Source organism: Artibeus jamaicensis, unplaced genomic scaffold, assembly GCF_021234435.1.
Source record: "Artibeus jamaicensis isolate MK-2021 breed Jamaican fruit bat unplaced genomic scaffold, CSHL_Jam_final contig_391, whole genome shotgun sequence".
NCBI classification, from domain to species: Eukaryota; Metazoa; Chordata; class Mammalia; order Chiroptera; family Phyllostomidae; genus Artibeus; species Artibeus jamaicensis.
In genome coordinates, this window is record NW_026521814.1 from 7,142,514 (window position 1) to 7,170,471 (window position 27,958).

The window sequence follows — 27,958 nt, forward strand, 5'->3', positions numbered from 1 at the left end:
AGAGGTCAGTAGTTTAGAAATATTTTCCAACATAAGACAGAGTGTAAGTATGATTTTCATTTTCTTAATAAGGACAGAGAGAAATTCTGTGGTGTCTCTCTCTAAGCACAGGCAGAAGAATTTTTTTTTCTGGAAGCATCTCAAACTTCTCAGGCTATTTATTTAATGTTGATAACATTTTCTTGATGTAATTTCATCATAGTTTTCTATCTCTTGGTGCTTCCATTGACTTGAATTTCATCCATTACTTAACAAGGTACTAAAATGGAATTTTATTTATCTTGCCTTTAGTAATCTCTCCCTTGTCTCAGTCACAGTTCAATCCTTTGCTTAAGGAGCTCCATGGAATTAGCTGAAATCAGCCATCACTGGACTGGCCATGTTTGATTTTTGTGTCCTTGAGGTTTTGAGTGTTACCTGGCATAGAGATCAAACTGTTCATCTCTATTTTTAAAGATATTTATTCTTTTAATTTTGATATTAAAAGTTTCCATTCTCATTCTAAGGTGTTGAAAAAATATAGAAAAACCTAAAAAAATATTAAAGTAAGCCACAAGCCTGTTACCTGGCAATAGGTATGGTTGACCTTTCAGTGTTTGTGTTCAGATTTTATACGTGTCAGCTGAGCACAAATGAAATCAGCAGGCTTTGGTTAGAAACAAATGACAAAGATTTATTCAAGGGTCTTAGGGGTTGCAAACCAGAAACACCTAGAGTCTTCCAAAGAAGAAAGAGCAACTAAGAGTTCTTACCACGAAAGGTACATTTTTGAGAAGAATCAGCTCTGAATTCTTAGTCTCTGTATTGGTCTGAGATGGTAACCCCCTAAATGACCAGCGGCTGCGTACTGGATTTCAGGCAGTCTGGATATGTGAACATTCTTTCCTTGGTCCTTCATTGGTAATCAGAGGTCTAGCCGGAGGTTTCATGTATATCCAGGCATTGATGTAGGACTGGGAAGTTCAAAAGTTGAAGTTCCCAGGCTTGTTAAAACAGGGGTAGAATTGTTTCTTCATGCCCCAACCTACTTGGTTTTAGTAATTTAGCAGCCTGATTATAGTGACTCCATTTTATTTCTTCATTCTATTCCTCATATGTCAGAATTTATAAATAATCATCATATAAATACTACTTTACCCCTTGCTTCTGAGCATTTTTCTACCTTGTTAGCAATGCATTGAAAGTATTGAAGTGTTGTTTACCTTTAAAATAAATATAAATCATACATTTGTACAAACTTTAAATAGTATAGAAAGGTATAAAATGTAAATTAATCTTTTTAACCCTGAAAGATTATCACCATTAAAAATGTTTTGCTACTCTTCCAATGAAAGTGTTTCTAACTACACAAATGGGCTATTATACTGTTCTGTGTCTTGCATTTTATATTTACTGTTGTGTCTTGAAGCACAACAAATCTACCTCATTTTAACGACCTTATGGAATTGCCTTTGTGGATGTACCGTATTTCACATGTATCCTTTGATGAATATTTGTTTTCTGTTTTTTGTTTTTTTGTTGTTGTTATTTCAGGCAATATTGCAATAAACTTTATTTTTAAAAATGCCAGTATATCTGTAGGGTATATTTCTGATAGGATATAAAATTACTAATGCCCACAAGGGCTTCTGTATTTTAACAATTTGCCAAATACCAGTAAATTGCGTTCCAGAGATGGATTGGACCAGTTCAGAGACCCAGCATCAGTTTACCAGAGTAGCTGTTTTTCCTTACTGTTGCCAGTGTTGGGATTTAGCAAAATTTAAATGTTTTCAGACATTGCAGGTGAAAATGATACCATTTTTTAATGGAAGATGATCATCTTTTCACATTTATAGGTCATTGTTGCTTGTTTGCGAACTGTGCTCATTTGTATCCTCTATGCTATACTAAACTTCCATGAGCATTTTGTAGGCATTGTTGTTTTTCCAAATCCTCAGCTATATTTCACAGTATCACACCCAGCCTCAAAGGTGTGAAATGGTATTGTTGCAATTTCCTGATGAGGTTGAATATCCTTTTGTATGCTTATTGATATTCCTATTTTCTTTTCTCCCACTTGCCTATTTTTATTCTGTTCCCCATTTTCTACTGGCCCTCGAAAATCATTAAAAATGACCTGGCCTGTGTCGTTCAGTGGAGTGAGTTTACTTAGCAAGTCCCACCAAAGGCTCACCGGTTCAATTCCCAGTCAGGGCACATGTCTGGGTTGCAGATCAGGTCCCCAGTAGGGCCACATGTGAGGCAGCCACACACGGATGTTTCTCTCCCTCTCTTTCTTTCTTCCTTCCCTTTTCTCTAAAAATAAATAAATAAAATCTTAAAAATAAAATTAAAGAAGAAAACTACCTCAACTATTTAAAAAAAGAAAATCTTTAAAAATGTAAAAATTCAGGATATAAAAGAGTCTAGAAATTTTCCCCTTCAAAGCTTTTTTTTAAAATTGATTTTTAGGGAGGGAAAGAGGGGGGAAAGGAAAATAGGGAGAGACAGGAGGAGAGGGAGAGATAGATAAATGTCGATTTGTGGTTCCACTTATTGATGCATTCGTTGGTTGATTCTTGTATGTGCCCTGACCAGGGATCAAACCCTCAACCTTGGTGTATTGGGATGATGGTCTAACCAGCTGAGCTACCCAGCCAGGGCTGTCCTCAAAACTTTATGATTTCTATGAAACGTGGAAAACATTAGCTAGTAAAGTTGCTAGAAATGCAAATGGTAGAGCTCAAACTCATGGAAGAATGGAGGGTTATCCTTTAGTGACAAGTTACTTCAATGGTCCATCCAAAGAATTTGATCCTTTAAATTCACCTTTGCATGATCTGTGCTGTGGTAGCATTTTGTCACTTTCACCACAGCTTTCTACTCCTCTCAGAAAGGGTCCAGCAGCTGCTTCCTGAGTCTTCAAAACAGCAAAAAATAAGCTCAGCCTAAGTCAATGTAACCATCAGATACTGTGTTTTTCCAGGATATGTAATTTCCTGGGAGAAATGTTTTAAGTAAGACAATCAAGCAGATTACTAAGTACATATAGTGTGATGCAATTTCGTTTCATTAAAATATAGTAATGTATAAAAGCGTGGTAGACTGTGTGAACTGGGAGGGAGCAGAAAAATGCTCCAGTGTTATCTTTGCTCAAGGGCGTGCCTGGTGCTTGGTTTCTGTTACACATTCTATACCGTGCACCACTTTTCAAATCCACTGAAGTCACAAAAATGAAGGCTCAGTAGAATATGAAGGTTAAGTATTTCTTGAGCTCTTGGAGAGCATGGGCTATGTACAAATTGGCCCAGTTTATAATTCTCTTTCACTGGTAGGTTCATTATACTTTTATGAACAACACCTGGGTTTTATTGTTTCTCGACAGTACAGAGAACACAGAGGAAGTACAATGCTAAATCCCCCTGATAAAACATATTGACTGTCACTTTTCAGATTTTCTCCTGTGTCATGCTTTGTCATGAAGTTATCCTTTTCTTCTATGTAGCATACCTTACAAAATGCCATTATCCAGTTCATGGTTCACATACAAAGGGCTGGGAAAAAATAGGTTTACAGTTATGAGTATGCAAACAGTTTATTTTTTTATTAATGTAATATTTATTAATGTAATATCTTCCATCCGAACAACTGTAAATCTATTTTTGCCCCTCCCTGTGGTTTAAGTAAGTATCCTTTTTATGAGCTATATAATATTTCATGTGAGTTTTTGTACTCTAGTTTATTTAAACATTAAACATGGGAGTCACCCTGGGGTTTATTTCTTGAATCTCCTCTCTCATTTATTTTACATGCACTGCCCAGGTGACCTGATCAGTCTTACGGGTTTGTGTGCCATCTGTATGTTGATGACCCCAAATCTGAATATCTCATCCAAACCTCTCCTGAAATCCAAAATTACTATATCCAGTTGCCTACTTGACATCTCCACTTAGAAGCCTAATGGCCTAATAATCAAACTTCACAGTTACCACCTTCCAACCTAACTCTGTCCTTTCATGTGCTCTGGCCAAAAACCTGTGAGGATCGGTCACTTCTCACCCCCTCTTTTGCCACAGCTCCCAGGGAGCTGCTGTCCTCTGCTGGCTGGATGCCTGGAGTGACCTCCCCCTCGGCCTCCCTGCTCCCATCCTTGCGGCCCTTCAGCCTGTTCCCAGCAGAAGAGCCAGTGATTCTGTTAAAATGGAAATCGGTCGTTTAGGTAACCGTCTTGATGTCCTGCAGTGGCTTCCTGCCTCACTCAGGATTAAAACTGAAGCCCTTCAGATAGCCCACAAAGCAGTTGATGTGGCCACCTGCCCTCTCTGACCCCGCCATTCTCCTCCCGCTCTTACTAGCTCTGCAGCTGCCGCACTGGCCTTCTGGATGTGCCTTCCACGTCCCGGTCACGCTCCTTCCTCAGAGCCTTTGCCCTTGGCTGCTGTTTTTTTCCAGAATGTCCTTTTCCCCACTTTTCTTTCTAGTTGTTTTCTTACTTCCTTTTCAGGAGTCTTCTCACACTCTCAGGGGCCTTCTCTGACAAGTCTATTAAATATTAGCAACCGCAAGTCCATCCTTCTTAGCAGGCTTAAGTTTTTTTCTATAGCACTTTTCACTGTTGAGCATAACATGTGCTATTTTATTTTATTTTTAATTAAAAGTGTTTTTTCAATTTCAATTGTCATAATATTAGTTTCAGGTGTACAGCATGGCATGCTTCCCCCAAATTCTGGTACCCACTTGGCACCACACACAGTGATTACGATATTATTGACTATATTCCCTATGCTGTACTTTGCATCCCCATGACTGTTTTGTAACTACCAGTTTGTATTTCTCAGTCCCTTTAGCTTTTGCACCAAGCGTCCCATCCTCCTCCCCTCTGACAACCATCAGTCTGTTCTCTGTATCTGTGAGTCTGTTTCTGTTTTGTTTGTTCATTTATTTTGCTTTTATAAATTCCACACGTAAGTCACATTACATGGTATTTGTTCTTCTCTGTTTGACTTATTTGACTTAGTATAACACCCTTCAGCTAACACCTCTTCACCTTTTATCCCCCTACTGCCAGAACACCAGCTCCACAGAAGCAGGGGTTTTGTTCTCTGCTGTGTCTCGAACACTAAGAGCAGGGCTGATGTAGCACAGGTGCTCCATGACTTACCTGTCAGAGGACCATTAAATTATTTACCAATTTTTCCATTAGGAATAATGGTGCATGAAAATCTTTACTTTCATGGCTTTTCCCTTTGTTGGACAGATTTCCTTAGATCAGGGGCATCAAACTGATTTTCACTGGGGGCCACAGCAGCCTCGCAGTTGCCTTCAAAGGGCCAAATGTAATTTCAACTCTAACAGTTAAAGAGTAGTTACATTGATACAGTCCCAAAATTATTTAATTCATAAAAGTAGGAATACTGAGTGAAAGTATATGACCATATCACAAATATTTTAACAATACCTCTTTAATCAACATATCTTTTACTATTTTAGGAAGAGGGAAAATATTGCTTGTATGAATAGATTGTGTTAGGATTGACTGGGTCTTGTCCAAGCTTTTTACTTTAAACTTTAAAACCTTGGGCAGATTCCTTAACTTCTTTGAAATTAAGTTTATATTTTTGTAAAATGGGACTTACATTTACTTCAAAGAGTTGTTATTGGGCTTTAAAAAAAAGTTTATTCAGCAAAGCACTTGACACATAGTAACTGTTAGAAAATATCAGGTTTCCTGTCTCCATCCTGGGTTTCTTTCCACTACCTACGTGTGTTTTTGAAACAGTTTTATCTTAGATAAGACTGTAGAACACACAGTCGTACAAACACGCCTACTCACTTGGGCACATGCATACATGTATATCTAAACATGCTGCCATATATTAGCTTTCAAAATCCAATCTATACTGTTTTCATAAGTTTAAAATTTTTAACAGTTATGCGACCAAAGCCACAGCCACTCCGTGATGGGTCACTGCATCTTGGAGTCTATGGAAGTGCTCGTATAGTCAAGCACTGAGCTGATTCAATCACTTCTCCCTGTTGCTGCTTTCTTGAATGTGCACCCGTCCATACTTTGGTTTCTTTCCAGTATATTCTGGGGTGAGGCACATGTTACTACTCATAACTGGAGGTAACTATTTCATCAGTTATTAATAGGTTGTGATTTCTTTCAAAGACCTTCCAAGCACTTTTGGATTTACCAATATATTTGTCGTTTCTTATGTCCTCTACTCATTCCCAAAGATTTAAATTCTGTTTGGTTTTGGTTCCTTTCAGCCCAAAGAACTTCCTTTCGTTTTCTTGAAGTGTGAGTCTGGTGGCAAACAAATTCGCTTAGTTTTCCTTTCACCTTCATTCTTTGAAGGAAAAATTTTCTGGATGTAGAGTTTTGGGGTGATAGTTTTTTTGTTTATTTGTTTCTAGCATCTTGAAGATGTCATTTCACTGTCATTGAGCCGTGGGAATCAAGCCTAGAAAGTGCTTACAGATTGTTATAACTTGCTGTTGCTAAAACTCCCTCACCCTGGTCTAAAGCAACAAATGTGTATTGTTTATCTTCAAAGTAATTTCCAAAGCCTGTGTGAGCTCTCCCAAGGACAGAGCTAATCAGCTCATCGCCATCCCCCTCTGCATGTTATTTTTATTTCCTTGATTGTACCCAGAATGTAGACAATAATATTCTATGTGATAGATAATAAATTTTTCTCTGATGTAAGACCCCAGGAAAACAATAAAAGCCTGTCTGGGCAAGGGTCAGGGCGCTCCCCTCTTGAGGGAGTGGCCGAGGCACCATAGGCACTCTCCCCTTAAGAGAGTAGCCGTGCCTGTTCCCTTTTCCACACAGGATTGTTGTCACCTGTGCATTTATTCTCTTGTCAACCACGACAGGTGGACTCTGCTGGACAGAGTCTGCCACACTCTTGGTCTGTTTATTTTTTTCTACTTTTTCTTTCTTTTTTTTCCAGATTGCATAGTTTATATTGACCTATCTTTCAGTTCACTGAGTGCCTTTGCATGTTTTTTTCCCCTAAAATTGGGTAGTACGTTCCTCCCTCTTCATCAACATTTTAGATTGTATGCTGGACATTGTGAAAGTTATGTTGTGGAAATTCCGGATTTTTTTTTTACACTGCTCTAAGAAGTGTTTATGTTTTGTGTTAATAAGCCGTTTGCTTAGATGCAGACTGTAGCCTGTCATGCCTCCCACGGGCAGGGGCTTCTGTCTTGGCCCCTTCCTTAAACCTTAGCTCATGCTGCCTTCAGTTGACCTTGTGCATTCATGACTCAGAGGTCAGCTGAACAATCTTACTTTCCACACAGAATTAGGGGTCAGTGTCTCGGTTTTTCCCTTGCATTGTTCTCTAGTCACTCTGATTTCCCCGGGTACCTTCTCTGCTTCCCCTGTCAGAGAGTGTGTTTTCCTATCAAAGTTAAATCTGCTGCTCTGATTGTCTGATCTCAGTAAAGCTGCAGAATAAATGTATAAATAAATAGAAAGACAGGGAGCTTGCCGTCTGCTGGTTTCCAGCTCCAACTTTTGACTCAACTCCAAAGTCAACTTGCTTTAACTCAGTCTCAAGGCCCTCAGGTAGTTTTGTTTTGTTTTGGAGGGTTGGTGTGTTATATAAAGTTTTTAAAGACAAAAAAAATCAATGTATTAGGAGCACATTCCTCCATATCAAAAGCAGAATGTCCCTTCCAATTATTTTTAATTGAAATCTTTATTGAGATCATTTTAGACTCATGCAATTGTAAGGAATAATATACTAGAGCTCATTCACCCTTTACCCATTTTTCTCCAATGGAAACATTTTGTAAAACTGTAGTATACTATCACAACCAGAATACTAACATTGATCTCCAGTTTTCCTTGTACTTGTGTGTATGATTTAATTCTATACAATTTTATCATGCATACATTTGTGTATCTACCACCACAGCCTTCCAATTATTTTGAAAAGTGGAGGAAATGCTAGAGTTAGAAAGGCCTAAGTCTGGCCAAGCTTCCCACTGAAGATGATTTCATAGTATTGAGTAGTTCGAACTGACATATACGTAGTTAATGTTATTTTTGTTAATCTCCTTTCCACATTGTTGTAAATGTGTTTGACTGCAAGAATAACTCTGTGTTGTCTGAATACCTTTAGCCACACCATAGCCCACAGTACCTCTACTACAGAGATATCCAATTCGTTTTAAAAAATAGAAATGCATGTTGTTAAATAGAATTAAAAAGTAAGAGTATTTTTGGTGTTCTCTCCTTTTAACTTGAGACTAGTATTTTTCAAAGCTTGCATCCTTATTTTTGTTTTTACTTTCGAATAGCATGTTATACTACGTGAAAGAACTTTATACCTATTTGATCTTTTGAAGGGGGTGTTGCTGCTTTTGATTAAAAAAAAAGTAATTAGCTGAACGTTTCCAGGTAGAACTAATCTTCAAAGCTTGAAAAGACACATTTCCTTATAACTGCTATTTTGTAGGCACTCCCCCCCCATCCATTTCTCTGTCTCTTTTAAGAGACTTCCACAGGGAAGTCGGCTCTTTAACACTTACTTCTGTCAGAGCCCAGTGTTGAGTGAAAGGAAAAACCCAGCTTTTCTCTAATGGACCATGGCACTAGGTAGTTATGCCATGGCTTTTACTTGGTGTCTTATATGCTCTCCGACAAGAAAAATGTTAGCAGTGATTCACAAATTCTTTGGAGAGTAAACACACATAAAATTTCTGTATTTTCAAACAGGCATACTATTAGGAAGATAAAAATTATGTCTTTCCTCTCATAGGAGATTTGAAATTAATGTTTTCTCCCTACCTGGGAAAGTTTTTTAAATTTTGGAAATTAAGTGTTGGACTGTCTCTGCTGGATCCATTGAAAGGAAAATGCCTCGTGAAATGTTGGTGGAGCCCACACAAGTGCTTGCTGCTGGGGCAGCTTTGACTTTGCAGGGACAGTGGGAATTTCAGGAAGGGCTTCTAGTCCCAAATGAGGACCCTGAGTAGATGTGGGTATTCAAGGGAGTTAAAATGCACAGCCTCTATAGGAGAGATAGTAAGGATACCTACCACTGAATTACCTGATTCATGCATTCATTCATCCATCAGATATTTGTTGAGGGCCCACCGTATGCCAGGCATGCATATAAAACTATTCTATAACATAATAACTTCAAAGGGTTCATGTGGTTTAATTCATTGTGCATCCCCACCATAAGCCATTCGATAAAAAGCTTCAATCTTTAAATTGAGTTAAATTCTGTTAATTTTGTCATGCATCATACCCTACTCATCCCCACCAATTCTCAGATTTTGGGACCCAGCTGGCCAGTAAGTCAAGATGGGGAGTTGATGATAACATGGCCCTTCGTGGGAAAGAAGTATGCCATCCTCTGCTTCCCTGCTCCTGGAGGCAGAGGCTGTGGCTCTCTCTGACCCTCTCTGTGAAGTGGGAGTCATGGCAATCCTGCCTCATCCCGCCGAGGGAGGATTGAACGAGTCTGTTTGCTAGGCTCCGTAGATGTGGACTGTCGCTGAGGCCATTCCTGCCTTCAGAGAGGCCACACCCACAGGGATGAGGGGAACACATGTTCATACTACCTGTGCTGTGTGCTAAGGATGGGCACAGCACTCTGGAGGGCCAGGAGGATGGAGAGGGGAGTTAGAAAGTTTTGGGTCCTCAGAGAAGGCCGGTCACAGATAAACAAGATCCCTAAAGGCATTATAGGTGTGGACTCAACCACACTCGGCCCGTGATGGTCATTATTACAGTTTATGGTCCCAATGAGAACACTTTAAAAAATTATCGTGGCAGTATATCAAACAGGGATGCTTTTGGCAGTAAAGGCAGTGCCATTAATAGCGATGCAAGGACAGCCCAGCTGCGAGGGCAAACAGACCAGTGGTTACTGTGCATGAGACCCCTGTCTGTTTCAGTTGCCTGTCTTGTTTCCTGGTCTCTTCTTTTTTGCTTGGTGCTTTAGAATCTCTTGGCTACATGCGGCTTGGCACAGCATAGCGGGGGCTGAGTGACTGGGCTCTGTGGCCCAGAAAGGCCCCGGAGTGGAAATGCCGCAAAACGAAAACACGCACATGGCTCCCGTCAGTGAGTTTCAGAGAGAGACTCTGTGACATTATGTTTTAACATATGTTAAATGTTTAACATTGTGTTTCAGCACATGTGTTTGTATACACATGCCATTTATATACATACGTAATTATTATAATTTTTTACATACGAGGATATTGAGGCTCAGACTGAGTAATTTCTGCCAGGAGGTTGCCACAGCCAGGTAGTAGCAGAGACGGTGCTCACCTAGCCTTGGACATTGCTTAAAAATCTGGTCACTGAGCATGGCTTGTATTTGGTAACTTTGACTATCAAAACGTAATGTTTGGTGATCAAGGGATATGCCGCCCTCACAATGCTACAGCATTGGTTCTCAGAATCTGGAGAAGGGTTTTTACAAAGTAGGTTGAAGCTTCAAAGTGAGATAGGAGAGAGGTATAAAACGTGGTGTTGTGTAGGAGATACTAGAAGATCCTTCCTGAATGCTTTGGTAAACTGCTGGAAAATGACAGCAAAGCTGAGGAAGTGGCTTTTGAAGAGATTCTGTGGAGTGAACTTCTTGACTCTTTTAAATTTCTGCTTTGTTTATTGTTCTATAACCTCATCAATGATCGTTACAAAACGCTTCGTTTAAGATTTGCTCGTGACCTGTTTTACACATTCATCCCTCGTTGCTGTTGGCCAACATTAAATTCACCTTACTGATACTTTCATATTACATTACATTATATGATTTTGTATTAGTAGAATGTGTTAAATGCGACTACTAAAAAGGAGCAATAACAGAGCTTTATTTCTTGAACATTTAGTACAAAACATCTCTTCAATTTGTAAATGCTTTTTCTTTTCATTATTTTAAAAGATTTTACTCATTTATTTTTGAGAGATGGGGAGGGAAGGAGAAAGAGAGGGAAAGAAACGTCCATTGGGTGCCTTTTGTACACACCCTGACTAGGGGCTGAGCCCGCAGTCCAGGCGCGTGTGCTGACTGGGAGTCAAAGTGGCGAGCTTCTGTTTTGTGGAGCAACACCCACCCGAGCCACACCCGTCAGGGCAGTCAATACCGTTTCTTTTTAAAAAAGGCTTTAGACACATGTCACCATGCCTTTGGGGCCCGTGCCCTCTGCCTGTACTTCTTTCATACCTTACACAGCAAACGTGAAGCTGATGAGGCTTCCCGTTCTTGCCATAGTTGCCTGCTGCTGGTGCTTGTCATCATTTCAGACTTTCCAGCTTGTCTGGGACATCATGCTGTTTGACCCCCTTCATTACTTCTTCTGAGAAAGATGCAGATAACCATGAAGCAGAAAATATTAAGAAGCCATAAAGAATTGGAACTGAATGTAGAACTCTTTGATTACAGAAACAAAGATCATCTATTTTATGACTGGGGTGATCAAAAGCACGCCCTCTGCATGTGTAATCACATGCTTAGTAAACACTGTGTCATAGGAAAAGTATAACAGTGACTAGTGCTACGCAGGTGTCAGTGAGAAAGCTGCAAATTATACCATTCCAGAAGTCACGATTTGTTTTGCTGATATATCTCACACGCTGATGTTTGTCATTGAATAGTCTATCTGTTCAGTCTCATTAGAACTTGAGGGTCAAGAGGTGCAACTGTTTTAAGAGGTTTATTTTCCTGCTCCTGCTGTGGGACTGATGGAGAGAAAAACTTAATTTAGTTGTGCAGTTACCAGCACAAGTGTTGGTGATGTCCATCTAATAGAATGGCATTTGGGGGACAAATTGAGTAATGTGTAATAGGTGACATTAAGGACAGCTATGCAAAGAATAACTTAGGACTTTTTTTTTTAGGTTTGTAGCTAAACCATGTGCGATAGCCCTCAACATTCAAGTCAACGGACCACAGATTGCCCAGCCAAATGCCATTCTGGAGAAGGTCTTCACTGCGATTACGAAGGTATGATTCTCCTTATCTGGGGTGTGGCTTGCCGTGACCACAGTTGGCAATCTGAACTCGTTCAATGCCTTCTCGCCTGGGTGTGGGGACTAACTTTTGGGTATCCCATCCTGCAGAGTGTGCCCTTGGAGGGCGCAGGCACCGCGACTAGGCCAACGTGGGTAGGAGCTGGATAAATGTGGGCACGTTTGAGACCTGTTTGATAACTCTCAAATTCAGAGAAGCGTGTTTGTGGGAACAGTGTAAATTAGTGATTAGTCTAACCCTGTGCCTCTTTTAATCTCATGTGACATGAAACAGTATGTCTAAGGGTCAGGTGGGACACTGTAGAGGCCACTGAGTGGAGCTGAGGGGTGTGATTAATGTATATGCGATAAAAGTGTGCATTTGCTTATAGCATTGTTCATATTCTAGCGGTTGTGGTACTTAGGCGAGTGTGAACCAAAAGGAATATTTGAAGGCAAAAAAAGTTGCAACACGAAGGAAAGAAGAACAAGGGTGTGGAGAGTTAAAAGTTATAGATTCACTGTGGAGAAAATAGGAGAAGAGACTGTCACTCGGGGGAGAGTTGAAGTCTAATCTAGGCATGGGAAGAGGAAAGCAGGGGAGGGGGAAGAGATAGGGAGAGGCTGCCCCGCCATACTGCCCTAATAACAAAGAGGGGAGGAGAAATTTCTGACTGAATTTAGGAACCCTCAGTCAAAAGCCATGAAAAACTAAAGCAAATCACAGCATCCAAGTATCTTATTCTTACCCTTATCCATCTCTGTTATCATACTCTTGCGTGGACAGAACATAGAAAAATAGAAGTGTATATCATTCTGTGAGAAGCACTGTGGGAAGTATCGTGTATTTGTAGAGTAAATGGTTCATTTGTGTGTTTGCGTAGCACATGGTTCCCTCTTCCATTTTCCTGGGAGAATTGCTCAGGCTTTTAAGATATGATGTGACACTGTTAAGCAAATTTTAGTCTTTTTTTGGTATCGGCGTTGCTTACCATTTGTATTATTTGTCTCTTGTCTTAATACTATTAATTCAAATATTTGAACATTATTGTTTATTTTATGGTCTTTGTTTCTGCCAAGATCCTTTAGGGTTTTCCCCTCTATGCTTTTAAATATGATATTTTTTACTGGAAAAGAAAAAGCACCAGATGTTTTTTTTTTTTTACATTTCTGCTAGGAAAAAGAAAAGAATGAATGGAATTTTAGGAAAAGCTCTTTGGTAGTTTTAGATTGCCAGATTATAACCTGAAGGGGCACATATTTTATAACCAGGTTTTTAAAGGAAGAAAAATATTGAGAAAAAAACTTGCATTTTCACTTACCATATCAATTTACTGCAGTAAAACACATTTACACCCCTAAAATTGCAGTTGTGTAGGAAATTATCCGGTTCACTTCTTAAGGTGATTACAGCATATTTTTATTTTCCTTGCAAACTGCTGTAAATGTATAGTAAATTGAGTTTTCTACCCCAATGGTCTGCTTCAGTTTAGAAATCCTACAGTGGCCATTTTATTCCCCTTGCCTTGGGTTCATTATGGTTACTGGAGAAAGTCCCTCTGTAAAGCAATAAAAGGATTTTGTAGCCAGGTTAACTTCTCTGGAGCATACTTATTTGTAGTTCATTTTAAGATCATATTCTCTTAGCTTTCAAGGTGATTCTTTTGGAAGTTTTTACACGATCAAAGCAGAAGCCTCATGTTTTAAATATAAATGCAGCAAAAGCTGTAACTGTCTGTCCTTGAACTCTTTGTAGTTCTCCAGTGTTATTTGTGTTATGTGAAAGTAGTAGGTTGTCTGCAGTAGAAGTAGTAGAACTTGGAGAGTTGGAATGCATGTATGTGTGTTTGAGTGATTATTTAGCATCCTGCCCTTGACCATGGTCCCAGGTCAAGGGGTGGGCAAAAGCAGGTTTTCAGTTGTTCACGTGGAAAAATATATGCAGGTAATGACTAGCAAAATAGCTTTATTAACTTAAAAGAATGTCGCAGGGGCATAGTGAACTTAGGTACAATCTTGTAAGTGTTCAAATTACCGCCTTCATTACAAAATAATAACAATACAAAATAAAAAAATAATAAAATAAGTAATATAAATAAATAATACAGTGATTAATAAATAAATCATAACATAAGAATAAACTGTGTGTTTCGTTTACTCACAGCTGTAAATCTGCTTTGCCCCTGCGTGCATGTGTGTGTCTGTGTTACTTTTGGGATCCTCCTGCCATATCCAGCAGCCACACTTTTATAATCAAATCAGTTTTTTGAGCCATTGAGGGTAGACTATCTGTCAGCTATGAAACCAGGTTGAATGATGCAAAAAAATCATATCACACTCCACTTTTGGTATGTTATTCTGTTTTATTTAACTTCCTATAGTTTATTCTCTCTCATCCCTTATTCCTATCCTCATTTTTCCTTTTTCCTTCCCTTTTCCCTTTTTAGTACTGTTTATGATTACTAAAATTAACCTAGGTATTTCTGGCATAAAAATGCCTCTATAAGTCAGTATTCTTCATTTATTTTCATGGATATATTTAAAAAGGAAAAAAGTCCTATAAAGTACAATTAAAAAGCACAATGCTAAAAATACACATGCACAAAGGAAGATCTCCCAACCTTTATTTTTGGCAAACTAGAAGATAACATATCTTTAGATTTCAAAATACACATAAAAGCTAAGAAACAGCAGCTGGGGTTGAGCAGATGCCAAGTAGCAGGAAGTGAAAAGCATGAAGTGTGGATGGAGGGCCCAGTGGGGGTAGATTTCAGGAAAGCCAGCAGAAAATGCAGCTCTTGAAGGTAAGACAAAGCTCCATCCACAGTGTTTGCACCACTAGGCACAGGAACTGGGGAGCAGGGCTGCCAGATGTCATGTGGACTCCCTTCAATTCAGAGAGGTGGAAGAAGTGCACAGAAAGCCACGTGGATGGCACTTTTTCAGGGGTTAGTTTACGTTGGTAGCAGCTAAACTGGTACAGCATTCTCTCTGCTCCTCACGCTTCCAAGAGCTAGTCAAGAAAATCCAATCTCTCAGCGATGAGTAATGAAGAAGGAATGAAGGAATGAAGGAGGAATGAAGGAATAAAGAAGGAATGAAGGAGGAATGAAGAAGGAATGCACACAGCCCCAAAGACAAGAAGAAGAATGTGGAGCAGCACTAAGGAACAAAAATTGTTACTAGAAAAATGAGGCCTCAGGGCACATGAAAATTGTGATCAAATATTTTACCATAAATTGCAAAAGATAAGCCAGTAACTGTTTGAAGGGAGACCACAAAAAAGAAATACTGCACCTAAAGCAAAAAAAAATGGTTGGTCCAAGAAAGAGATGCAGTGTGATTGTAGTTTCAAAATAAGTACAAAAACTATAACAGAAATGAAGTAAAATTGGAGGAACACAGGAAATGCTAGACACTGTGGAAAACTCAACAAGAAACAAGAAACATAGGAGATAGAAATAATAAAACTGATTTAAATAAAGTAAAAACAGCTAAAAATAATTAGATATATAGACCAAGCAGATACCACATCTGCATAATTGAAATCCCTAAAGAAAAATCAAAGTATAATAAGTATTGAAATATATAATTCAAGAAAATTATCCTAAAATAAGAATTATTTTAATATGTTAATGAAAATGTCTTAAAAATTGACCCAAGAACATTAACACCAAGACTTACATTGTTAAAATTATTAGACTTGAAAAATAAAAGAATGATTATTTGATCAGCCAAACAAAAAAAAAATCACATTACTTTAGGGAAAAATATCAGCATGACTTTAATCCTCTCTATAGTAATATTCAACAGAACAGCATTTTAAATATTTTCCAGGAAAATGTGAACTAAGAATTTTAAATTCAGGTTAATTGTTTAAACTGTGTGAAAGCTAAAGACAGATTTGAACATGTAAAAATTGGGGGGCATTGTTTCCATGAGTCCTTTTTGGAGAAACTATTATCATTAATTGCAGCTGATCAATAGATGATGGGAAATGTTACTTTAGAATACATTTAAACTTTAGAGAGGCAGGAAATTTGAGGATTGGGACAACAGAACAGGCAGGAAAGGATGTAAGCCTTACGTGCTCTCACAATGTAGAAATGAAACAACCGTAATTGAGAGGGGAAGGGGAGAGAAGGTGGGAGGCAGAATAAACTCTCTGGTGGCCCAGTCTCAGTAGCTGGGAGTCAACGCACGTCGGTTCAAGCAGCCAAATAAACTCATAGAAGTACAAGCGTATTTAACAATAAACTCTAAGAGAGATGAAATTATTGAGTAATGTGGGTGGGGGAGGAGAGGAAATATACTAGTTTTAAATATTGCTCATATGGAGTTATTATTAACTGAAAACAAATAGATCAGATGTATAATGATCAGATGGATAATCATTAAAACAATATTACCCACAAATAGGAAGGGAAATAATAAAAGCAAACCATATCTGGTTTGTTAACATTTTAAAAATGTAACTATCAAAACAGAAAGCATGCCATAATTGAAAGAACTATAAACAAACTTATCAATTACATCAATACATGTAAATGGTTTGACTCATCTAATAAAAATAATTCAGGTTTGGGTCACAGAACTTAGATGACTTAAGATAAAGTAATTACAAATAGTGAAAATAAGAGTATGAGTAAAGGCATGTAGGCAGATGTAAATAATAGAAAGGAGGGCTTCTATGTTTATATAAAAGTGGAATTAAGGCCAGGAAGAATTCAATGAAATGAAGAGTTAGCTTTTTATTGCTAGAGAATACAGTTCAAAATGAAGATAAAATAGTTATAAATATACATGTATTGAATATCAGTATATCCATATACTCACAAAAAAATGAAAAAAGAAACAATTTAATAGCTAGAAATTTTAATTTACCTTTGGCTTATGAGAGATCAAGTGAATAAAATATAAAACAGAATATAGAAACTCTGATAAGATATAGTTAATGAGGAAGATATAAGAGGTAAATTTGAAACCCTCTCTTTTAAAATGGACTACACTTTTTTTCAAGAGTCTGTTAAATATCTAAGAAATTTTACCTTTTATTATGTATAAAACTGTAATAAATTTTTCAAATAGACACAATTTAATAATACTAGAAATTGGAGAGTAGCAAGCTTTTTGCTCTCTCATTTTTAAGTAATAATATTTCAGAATATTTAGAAAATAGTGTTGATGAAAGCACTCCTCACACACACGTATTATGCCAAAGCAGTGCTCAGGTGGAAACTCATGAATATATAAAAATAGAGTTAACCACTTACTTAAACATTAGAAAAAGAACCGTAAAGTAAATGACAGAAGCAAAAGGATTAACAGATAAATGCAGAGATTTACTTAGCAAAGCTTCAGAATGGAAAATTAATCCAAAAGTACCTTATCTGTTTAATTTTTTACAGAAAGTCACACAAAGAAAAAAACCAAAAAGCCCTGCCTGGGTGGCTCAGGTGCTTGGAGTGTCATTCTCTCCACCAAAAGTCTGTGGGTCTGATCTCTGGTCAGGGCACGTAGCTGGGCTGCAGGTTCCGTCCCCAGTGGGGGCACGTGCGGGAGGCACCCGGTCCCTGTTTCTCTCTCACATCGATGTTTCTCTCTCCACACCCTCTCTCACCCTGCCTCTCTCTCTAAACTTTAAAAAAATCCTCAGCTGAGGGTAAAAAAACAAATTTACAATATAATAATTAACATATAATTAACAATCACAGACATGGAGGAAAATTTTAAAAAGATGTATTTTATTAACATGGCAATTAAAAATAAAACTTGGCTAAAATGGAAATTATTTTAGAAAAATACAGTTTACCAACTGCAATTAACATGGTTTGTGTGTGTGTGTATAAGTCAAAGAGCTAAACTGCAAAATAGTACCAGGCTTAGATGCTCTCAGAAGAAAAATCTGACACATTTTTAAAGAGCGGAAAATTCCAATGCTATTTTAAGCTATACCAAAGCATACAATATTAAGAAAACCATCCAAATTCTTTCATGTAACAATAAAACATTAATACCAAAGTCTGAAAAAGATTTCACCAAAAATAAGACTATAGACCACTATACTTATTAACATTGGTAAAAAAAAATCCAAAATAAAAATTAGCAGACAGAACTTAACAGCACATTAAAAGAATTATTTATCATCATCAAATAGGATTTATTCTAGAATGCAAGACCTTCCTTTTCTTTTTTTAATTCAGTATTAAAAATCTAGTTAGCTGGTCAGGTGGCTCAGTTGGCTGGAGCATCATCCCATACATCAAAACTTTGTGGGTTCGATCCCAGTCAAGGTACATACCTCGTCCGAGTTTCATCCCCAGTTGGGGAGTGTACGGGAGGCAACCGATTGAAGTTTTTCTCTCACATCAATGTTTCTCTTTCTCTCTCGCCCTTCGTATCTCTCTAAAATCAATGAACATATCCTTGGGTGAGGATTAAAAATCTATTTATATAATTTATCATATTAATTATGGTAATCTAAGGAGAAAATGTGCACAGTCATCTCCATGGATCTTGAAATCTAACATAATTCTGACTCAAATAAAATTATCTAACTAGAGAGAGGTTGTTTCCTTTACCTGATGAATACATTTTGTTTTTGAAGGGGGACAACAAAATTCAACAATCTTTAATGAAATTCCTATAGAAAACTCAGTCACTGGACAAATACTCAGTTTTCTTTCCCATGTCATTGAGGATAGAGAAATCCTGACAGTCTTTGGAGAATCAGCAGTAGTTTTGCTGGCTGTTGCCAGTACTCAGAAAGAGCATCCATTTACACATTCAAACCAGTAGTTCCTATTGCACATATTAACGGTATTTGTCATCTGGCACCCTGAATATGTGGTACCTCAACACATAAATTACAGAAATCCATGTGGCATGAAATGATTTCAGTTTCAACTAACACCCTTTAAAAAATCACACTGTTATAAGTTTTAATAAATATAGCAAAAACAGCTGGCACTTTACTAAAATAATGAATTTAGGTTTGGAGTTTATTCTATAAATAATCTCCTTTTCATTTGCTTTCTCTTTTGGGTACATTTGCTCAAGTATTTGCTCTATGAAGTGAACTCTTTCATAGATATCATGTAAAAACTTTATTAATATTTGCCTCATTACAGAAGTGGCTAGAACTATATCACATAATTAACTAAAAAGTAACTCAAAATGCTGAGGGGAGCGGTGTATAAGGGGACTAAATGGTAATGCAAAAAATATATAATAAAGCTTAAATTTTAAAAAGTAACATAGAAAAATACTCTGCGTTTTGTAAAATAGAAGCTGAAGAAAACCAAAGAAATATAGAACTCCTACTAGAAATTTTATAAATGTATACACAGGATACATATTGTATCTGCCTCACTGGTAGATTTTCAGCACGTCTGGCTGGGATAAGGCTATCACTATAGATAACCATCAACAAAAGAATTCGTGTGTCCAGTGGTTTAAAAGGGTTTTTTTTTGGAAAAATAATCATAGTTTCAAATTACATTACGATTTGGTGATTACACAATTTGAAAAGGAAGAAGGGGAACTTCTGGTCAGATGGCAGCATAGGCAGACATGGGTTGCCTCCTTGCACAGTCACATCAAAGTTATAACTAGAGTATTGAACAGTCATCACTCAGAACTGTGAGAAACTGACTTGAATGGAAGTCTGACAACTACGGAATTAAAGAAACCTCACCCGGCCAGACTGGTAGGAAGGATGCAGATGCAAAACAGGCTGGTCCCACACCCACATGTGGTGGATAAAAATTCAGCAGGGATATCTTGGGAGCAAAGAGTCCTAGCCTCACACCAGTCCCTCTAGTCTAGGGTTCCAGTGCCAGAAAGATAAGTCCCCACAACTTCTGGCTACAAAAACTAGCAGAGACTGAGTCAGTGGAAGAAACTGATGGAGCCGCAGCAGTTCCTCTTAAAGAACCCACACACAGACTCTTCTACTCAGACTCACTCCCTCTGAGCTCCAGCAGTGGGATAGCAGCTTGAAAGGCACCAGTGCCATGCAAGGAGAAACTGAAGTGTCTGGCATCAAGGTGAGCAGTGGCCATTGTCCCTTTTCTAAACCCTCCACCAACAGAGCTAAAGAGCTGACAAGCTGGTAACATATTTGAGACTCCATCAACCTGGCTAACATTGTTTGGCCTGCCTTAGAGATGCCCAGAGACTTGCCCCATCCAACTTATGGGCCCACCCAAGATGTTTTTCCATATGGCTGGTCTTGATTATGCTGCACAACTTCCTAACTCTTCTCAAACAAGGAATAGATGGCCTCAGTGAACCCCAGGCCCAACATGACCAGCCACCAGCCTAGATTCACAGCTTGGCTTTGCCTGGGAATCTCTTAAGCCCAGTGTAAATAGCAGCCATCTCAGATTCCCTTATAGCTCAGGCAGGGTGGTCCCAGGCAAAACACAGGTGGGGGCTGATCTTGTCCTGCAATGCCCAGGAAACTCCAGGGCCAGTGCACCCAGTGGACCACTACAGACCACTATAGCCCCTGCACAACTGATCACCCATGGAGGGCAGAGGTTGGTGGTCAGTGGTCACAGCCAGTCCTTGCAGCTGACTGGCCTGGTAAATCCCTTTCATTGATCTGCCAACAGCAACAAAGGCTCAACTAGAAGAGGAAGGTGTACTCAGCCCACCAAAGGGAGAATCTCAAGAACCCAGCTTGGGTGATAGGGGAGGCTGTACCACTGAATTCTACAAGATACCTACTGTATTAGGCCATACTACAAGGCACAGAATCAAAGCAGCCATACCTAATACATAGCAATAAACACAGGGAGGCTGCCAAAATGAGGAGACAAAGAAAAATGCCCAGATGAAAAAACAGATTAAAACTCCAGAGAAAGCTAAATGAAACGAGATAAGCAATCTACCAGATACAGAGTTCAGCACACTGGTTAGAAGGATGCTCAAGGAATTTAGTGAGGACCTCAGCAGCATAAAAAAGATCCAGTAGAAAAGAAGGATACACTAATTGAAATAAAGAACAATTTACAGAGAAACTACAGTAAAATGGATGAAAATGAGAATCAAATCAATGATATGGAACATAAGGAAGCAAAAAACAACCAATCAGAGCAAGAAGAAGGAGAAAGAATTAAAAAAAAATGAGGATAGTAAAGCAGCTTCTGGGACAACTTCAAGAGGTCTAACATTTGCATCATACAGGTGCCAGAAGGAGAATGGAAAGAGCATGAAATTGGAAATCTATTTGAAAGAATAATAAAAGGAAACTTCCCTAATTTGGTGAAGGGCATAGTCATGCAAGTCCAGGAAGTGCAGAGAGTCCCAAACAAGATGGATGCAAAGAGGCCCATTCCAAAACACATCATAATTAAAATGCCAAAGGTTAAAGAAAAAGAGAGAATCTTAAAAGCAGCAAGAGAAAAGAAGTTAGTTACCTACAGCGGAGTTTCCATAAGACTGATTGTCAATGAATTTCTCAAAAGAAACCTTGGAGGCTGGAAGGGATTGGCAAGGAATACTCCAAGTCATGAAAAGCAGACCTACAGCCAAGATTACTCTACCCAGCAAAGATGTAATTTAGAATCTAAGGGCAGATGAAGAGCTTCCCAGACAAGAAAAAACTAAAGGACTTCATTATCACCAAACCATTATTACATGAAATGTTAAAGGGACTTATTTAAGAAAAAGATGATCAAAACTATGAACAATAAAATGGCAAAAATACATATCTATTAACAATTGAATCTAAAAAACAAACTAAGCAGACAAGAACAGAGACAGAATCATGGATATGAAGAATGTTTTGATGTTTGCCTAATGGAAGGGGATTTTGGGGGAATGGGTGAAGAGGTGAGGGGATTTAAAAGTACAAATAGGTAGTTACGTAATAGTCATGGGGATGTAGAGTACAGTGTAGGAAATGGAGTAGCCAAAGAACATATGCACATGACCCATGGACATGAGCAATGGTGGGGGGACTGCCCGAGGGAGTATAGCGTACTGGGTGGAGGAGAGGCAAAGGAGAACAATCAGGACAACTGCAATAGCATAATCAATAAAATATAATTTTAAAAAAGAAATAAATAAAAGAAGGACAGTAAAAAGATATCTTTTTTTAAAGCCTCCTTTGGAAATTAAGAATAGCCACCAGTCCCCTGGTGTGAAATCGTTGTCTCAATGATAACACTTGGTCACAATTCAAAAAAGAAGTATTAAGACCTTTCTGGAAAAGTACCACATAATGAAAAAAAAAGACAGAAAGAAAAGAAACAACCTCTAGTAGCATTCTTTGGTGTACAAAGTCAGCAGAAAATGATTATCCATAATGTTGGCAGTTTTCTCATTAAGCAAAAGGCCAGACATGGGCCTGATATACAAATGTATTTGTCATTATTTTTTAAAATTATTTTTATTGTATTGTTTTTCATTACCATTTAACCTCCTTACACCCGCTTCCACCTCTACCCACCCCTTCTCCCCTGCAGTCCCCACACTGTTGTCCGTGTCCATGAGCCCTGTTTCTTTCTTGCTTGATTCCTCTGTCCCCTAACTGTCCCCTCCCCCAGAGCTGCCAGCCTGCTCTCTATGATCTTTCTGAATTGATCTTAATGATAAATAAATTTGTGTTTCAGGCCCAGATCCGGCCTCTCACTTAATGAAAAACAGACAGACATTCCCACTGAAGTCTGGAACAGACAGGGATGTTTATAACCACTCTTTTACATTGTGCTAAGTTTCATACTGTATTAGCAAATAGACAAAAGAAAGAAAATAAAGGCATAAAAATTAGAAAGAAGCAGATAAAGCTATGTCTATGAGAAGATTTATTCATTCATTCAAGAAGCATTGATTCCCTACTGTATTCTACATAGTGGTGAAAAAATATACTAAAAATCCTTTTTGTTTTTAGAGCTAACATTCTAGTAATAGGCTATTATATGACTACATACCAGGAAAATTAATGATGAACAATATGACATGTTAACATAAAGTTAGTAGCCATATATACATGCAGACAATAAGCATTAGAAAATATAAGAAAATTCCTTATGTACAATAGAAACCAAAAAATACAACATTCCCAGGAAGAAATGTAACAAAGATATGTAAGGTATGTGAGGAAATTTCAAACACTATTAAAGGACACACACACACACACAAAGGACACAAAAAACAAATTGAATAAAGATGTCAGTTCGCTCTATGTTAAATTAAGAACTTGATATATAATATCATTAAAAATACCAACAGATTTTCTTGTTTGATCATTTGTTTATATTTTGAAACTGGCAAGCTAGTGTTCACTTCAGCAGCATATATACTAAAACTGAAACTAGGCAAGGCAATTCTGAAGTTCGTATAGAAAAATAAACAAGGATTTGTGAGTAACCTCACTGCATGTACCTGCACAAACATAATAGAACAATGGAAGAATAGATCCAGCTTCTCATGGGAAAAAAAGATGAACAATGGTACTGGGCTATCTGGGTAGCCATTTGGAAACAAAGTTAGATTTATATCTCCCTCTGCATACTGCATGCATTCCAAATGCACTAAAGATTGAATGCATGGAGTAGGGTGGGGGAAAAAAGATTGAATGCAAAAAGCAAAATCATAAATGCATTGGAGTCAAAATTGTAAATGTGGGAGAATGTCTTGAACATTTGAAATAGGGAAGTCTTTTCTAATTATGACCTCATATTCAGAAGCTATGACAGAAACAATCAACAAATTCAAATGTTTTTTTTTTCATATAATAAATGTGTTTATTCTCAAAAAAAAAAAAAAGAAAAAGAAACATGCCTGAAAGGATGTTTAAGATATATTAGTTGTGGCATGGAAGGTAAAGGATGGCCTAGAATTTCTTAACACCCCTCTTATTTATTTACTTATTTATTTAATATATTTTATAGATTATGCTTTGTAGTTATTCCATGTTTTTCTTCTCTTTATTGGCCTCCACCCTGCAACCCCCTTCCCGCCAGCATTCCCCGACCTTAGTTCATGTCCATGAGTCATAAATATAAGTTCTTTGGCTTCTCCATTTCCTACATTATTCTTAACCTCCCCCTGACAATTTTGTACCTACCATTTATGCTTGTTATTTCTTGTACCTTTTCCCCCATTCTTCTACCTTCCCCTCCTTGCTGATAACCCTCCAAGCAATCTCCATTTCTGTGATTCTGTTCCTATTCTAGTTGTTTGCTTAGTTGGTTGTTTTTGTGTATGTGTGTGTTGGTTTTTTCTTAGGTTCAGTTGTTGATAGTGTTGAGTTTGTGGTCATTTTACTGTCGACATTTTTTATCATCTTCTTTTTCTTAGATAAGTCTCTTTTATATTTCATTACAATAAGGGCTTGGTGATGATGAGCTCCTTTAACTTGACCTTATCTGGGAAGCGCTTTATCTGCCTTTCCATTCTAAATGATAGCTTTGCTGGATAGAGTAATCTTGGCTATAAGTCCTTGCTTTTCATGACTTTGAATACTTCTCTCCAGCCCCTTCCTGCCTATACGCTTTCTTTTAAGAAATCAGCTGACAGTCTTATGGGAACTCCTTTGTAGGTAACTCTCTCTTTTTCTCTTACTACTTTTAAGATTCTGTCATGTTTTTAAGGTTTTATTTATTTATTTTTAGACAGAGGGGAAGGTAGGGAGAGAGAGAGAGAGAGAGAGGGAAACATCATGTATGGTTGCCTTTTGCACACCCCCTCCAAGGGACCTGGCCTGCAACCCAGGCATGTGCCCTGATTGAAATCAAACAGATGACCCTTTGGTTCACAGGCTGGCACTCAATCCACTGAGCCACACCGGCCAGGGCTCTCTCCTTATCTTTAATCTTGGCTAATGTAATTATGATGTACCTTGGTGTGTGCCTCCTTGGTTCCAACTTCTTTGGGACTCTCTGAGCTTGGTGATGATGAGCTCCTTTAACTTGATCGTGTCTGGGAAGAACTTTATCTGCCCTTCCATTCTAAATGAAAGCTTCCTGAACTTCCTGGAAGTCTATTTCCTTTGCCATATTGGGGAAGTTCTCCTTCATTATTTTTTCAAGTAAGTTTTTAATTTTTTTGCTCTTCCTCTTCTCCTTCTAGCACCCCTATGATTCGGATGTTGGAACATTTAAAGTTGTTCTGGAGGTTCCTAAGCCTCTCCTCATTTTTTTGAATTCTTGTTTCTTCATTCTGTTCTGGTTGAATGTTTATTTCTTTATTTTGTTCCAAATCATTGACTTGAGTCAGAGTTTCCTTCCTGTTTCTGTTCATTCCCTGTACATTTTTCTTTATTTCACTTTGCATCCCCTTCACTTCTTTCTGTATTTTGTGACCATACTCAACCATTTCTGTGAGCACCCTGATGACCAGTGTTTTGAACTCTGTTTCTGATAGGTTGGCTATCTCTTCATTGCTTAGTTCTATTTTTGGAGCTTTGATCTGTTCTTTCATTTGGGTCATATTTCCTTATCTTGACACTCCTGTTATGTAGTAAGTGGCAGAGCCTTAGGTATTAGCTAGGGCAGACCACCCACATCACTGCGTTTGGTGCTATCTGTGGGGGAGGGGTATGAGAGGGAACAATGCCACTTGTTCAGCTCTTTGCCTTTCAGTCACTTTTTCTACTACCTACAAGTAAATTGGGCCCTTCTGGCACTCATTCCCAGGTAGGTGGGGTTTGTGTACATTAGGACCCTGTGGGTCTCTCCAATAAACTCTCCTGTGAGGCTGGGAGTTTCTTCTGCAGCTGTAATCTCTGCTGGTTTTTACAGTCAGAGATTTTGAGGCTTTATTTCTCTGCACTAAACCCTGGGTTGCACAGTTGTTTCTCCCCCCAATTGTTCCTCCCAGTTTCTCTGCATGCAAATGTGGGGCCACCTCCCCCTCCTCAGTCTTCCACCTGCCACCTTGCCAGGAGTCCTCTCTGCCTTGGCTGCCCATCTCTGCCCCTCCTATCTGTCTGGATTAATGTTTCTTTTTTAACTCCTTGGTTGTGGGACTTCCATACAGCTTGATTTTCTGGCTGTTCTGGTTATTTATTGTTTTAAATTTGTTGTTGTCCTTCTTTTGCTTGTGCAAGGAGGTAAAGTATATCTACCTATACCATCATCTTGGCCGGAAGTTACCAAATATGTTTTTTTTAAAAAAACTTCTCCAAGAAAAAAACAAAAAAACACCATAAGTTAATTATAAAACACAGATGGCACATTGGTACAAAGTATGCAGCTGGTGGTACATAAAAGGTTTAACTGAAGAAATTAAAGAATAATTGAAGAAACCCTACACATCAATAAGAAAATACCTATAGATCAAAAAGAAAATGGACAGTAGATTGAAAAGACTTTATAAAAATGAAATACGGATGCTTTTTAAAACATATAAAATGTGTTTCTCATAAGAGGAATCAAATTTAAAATTATACAGAGATACTACTTTTATATATTAGGTGAATGAAATTGAAGTGTGATAATATACTCTGTTGATCAGACTTTGGGAAATGAACACTCTTGCTTGTGTAAGAGTGTTAGTTGCTGAAATTATTAATAAGGATGATCTTTTAATATCTAACTATATTGAAACTTCACAGACCCTTTGATCTGCAATGTTAACTTCCAGGAATTGATATCCATGTATAAAATGGCCTGTATAAAATGACCCATGGCATGGTTATTTATTGCAGCATTGTTTATACTAGCAGAAGTCTGGAAGCTAACTCAATGTCCATTCATAGGGGAGTGGATAAGTAAATTATGGCATATTATTATAGTTTTACAAAAGGAGGTCATTCTTTACAGTTTGATGATGGGAATATTCCAAGACACACTGTAAAGTGAAAAACCCAGAGTTCAAGAATGATGTTTGTGGTATGCAACCATTTATGTGACATGGGGGGTTATAAGAACACATATTCAGATCTGCTTACAGTAGCATGAAATAACTCTAGAAAGAATCTGATTTAATAACTGGTTACCTGGTAAGAAGGAGAAAGTAGGAACTGAGAGAGTAGGAACAAATTAGTGAGAGGCAATGTTGGATAATTTTCAATTTGTGAACCATGTGAATCTTTTATCTGGTCAATATACTTAGAAAATAAATTGAAATGAAAAATGAATTCCTCTAGGAAACTGGTATGTCCAAGGTATACTGTACACTGTAAATTTTCTCTCCCATTGAGAGACATGGAAGGAGAATGTATATGGTGTTGTGACTAATAAAAACACCTCAAAGTACATGCCTTACTGAAAGTTGGCAAATAACTTTTGCAGACACAAGCTCAGCACATTTTATGACCCTAGGCATAACATGAAGGACGTTGGCTATGTTTCCTCTGGGTCTGACACCTTGAATTGATTGAGATGCTTTAAAAGGTGTCATGTGAACATTCTACCTCTATAAACTTGAAAGCTGAAAGCTGGTCAGCCTGCCTTCCCCATTTTGGGCTATTTTCTCTCATCATTAACATCTCCTTAATATAAAAGCAAAGGTAGAATAGGTAAAGAATAGAACTGACTTGGTTTAGTTGTGTTTTGTGACAGTTCACCTTCACATAATTTTTTGGCAGAGTGTCCTTTAAGATATTGAAGACAGGGGGGAACTAACATTTGCTGAATTTTACATGCATTTTAAACATTTAGTCCTCACCACCATCCCATCTAGGTGGGTAATAACCTTTATTTTAAATAGGTGAGAAAACCACGGCTAAGGTGGGTAGCTCCCTAGACCGAGAAATCAAACCTGTGTCTGTCGTCTCCTAATGTTACAGAAATTTGTGAGCCATGGGACAATTATCATCACATGGCAAGCATACATTGTGCCTCTTTCCACTTTGCCAAGTTTATGTCTTCAAGTAGTGCAGAGTCCTTGTAAAAGGTTTGATGGGGATCTGGTCACAAGCAATGACCAGGAAAAGGAATAGAAGAGGAAAGTATGAAGAACAGAGGGAGAGTGGAGAGAGAAAAAGAAGAAAGAGAAAATATATTTTGTAGTGGAATTGGTACCTTA

General features: G+C 38.1%; 1 protein-coding gene across 2 annotated transcripts in view; it reads left to right on the plus strand.

Annotated features, from left to right (window-relative positions):
* Window positions 1–27,958, plus strand: part of CERS6 (ceramide synthase 6) — a 297,599-nt gene that overhangs the window by 82,264 nt on the left and 187,377 nt on the right. For both annotated transcript variants that reach the window (XM_037140703.2, XM_037140704.2), the window contains exon 2: window positions 11,864–11,969. In XM_037140703.2, the coding sequence (XP_036996598.2) occupies window positions 11,864–11,969 (106 nt within the window). The remainder of the gene's footprint in view (window positions 1–11,863; window positions 11,970–27,958) is intronic.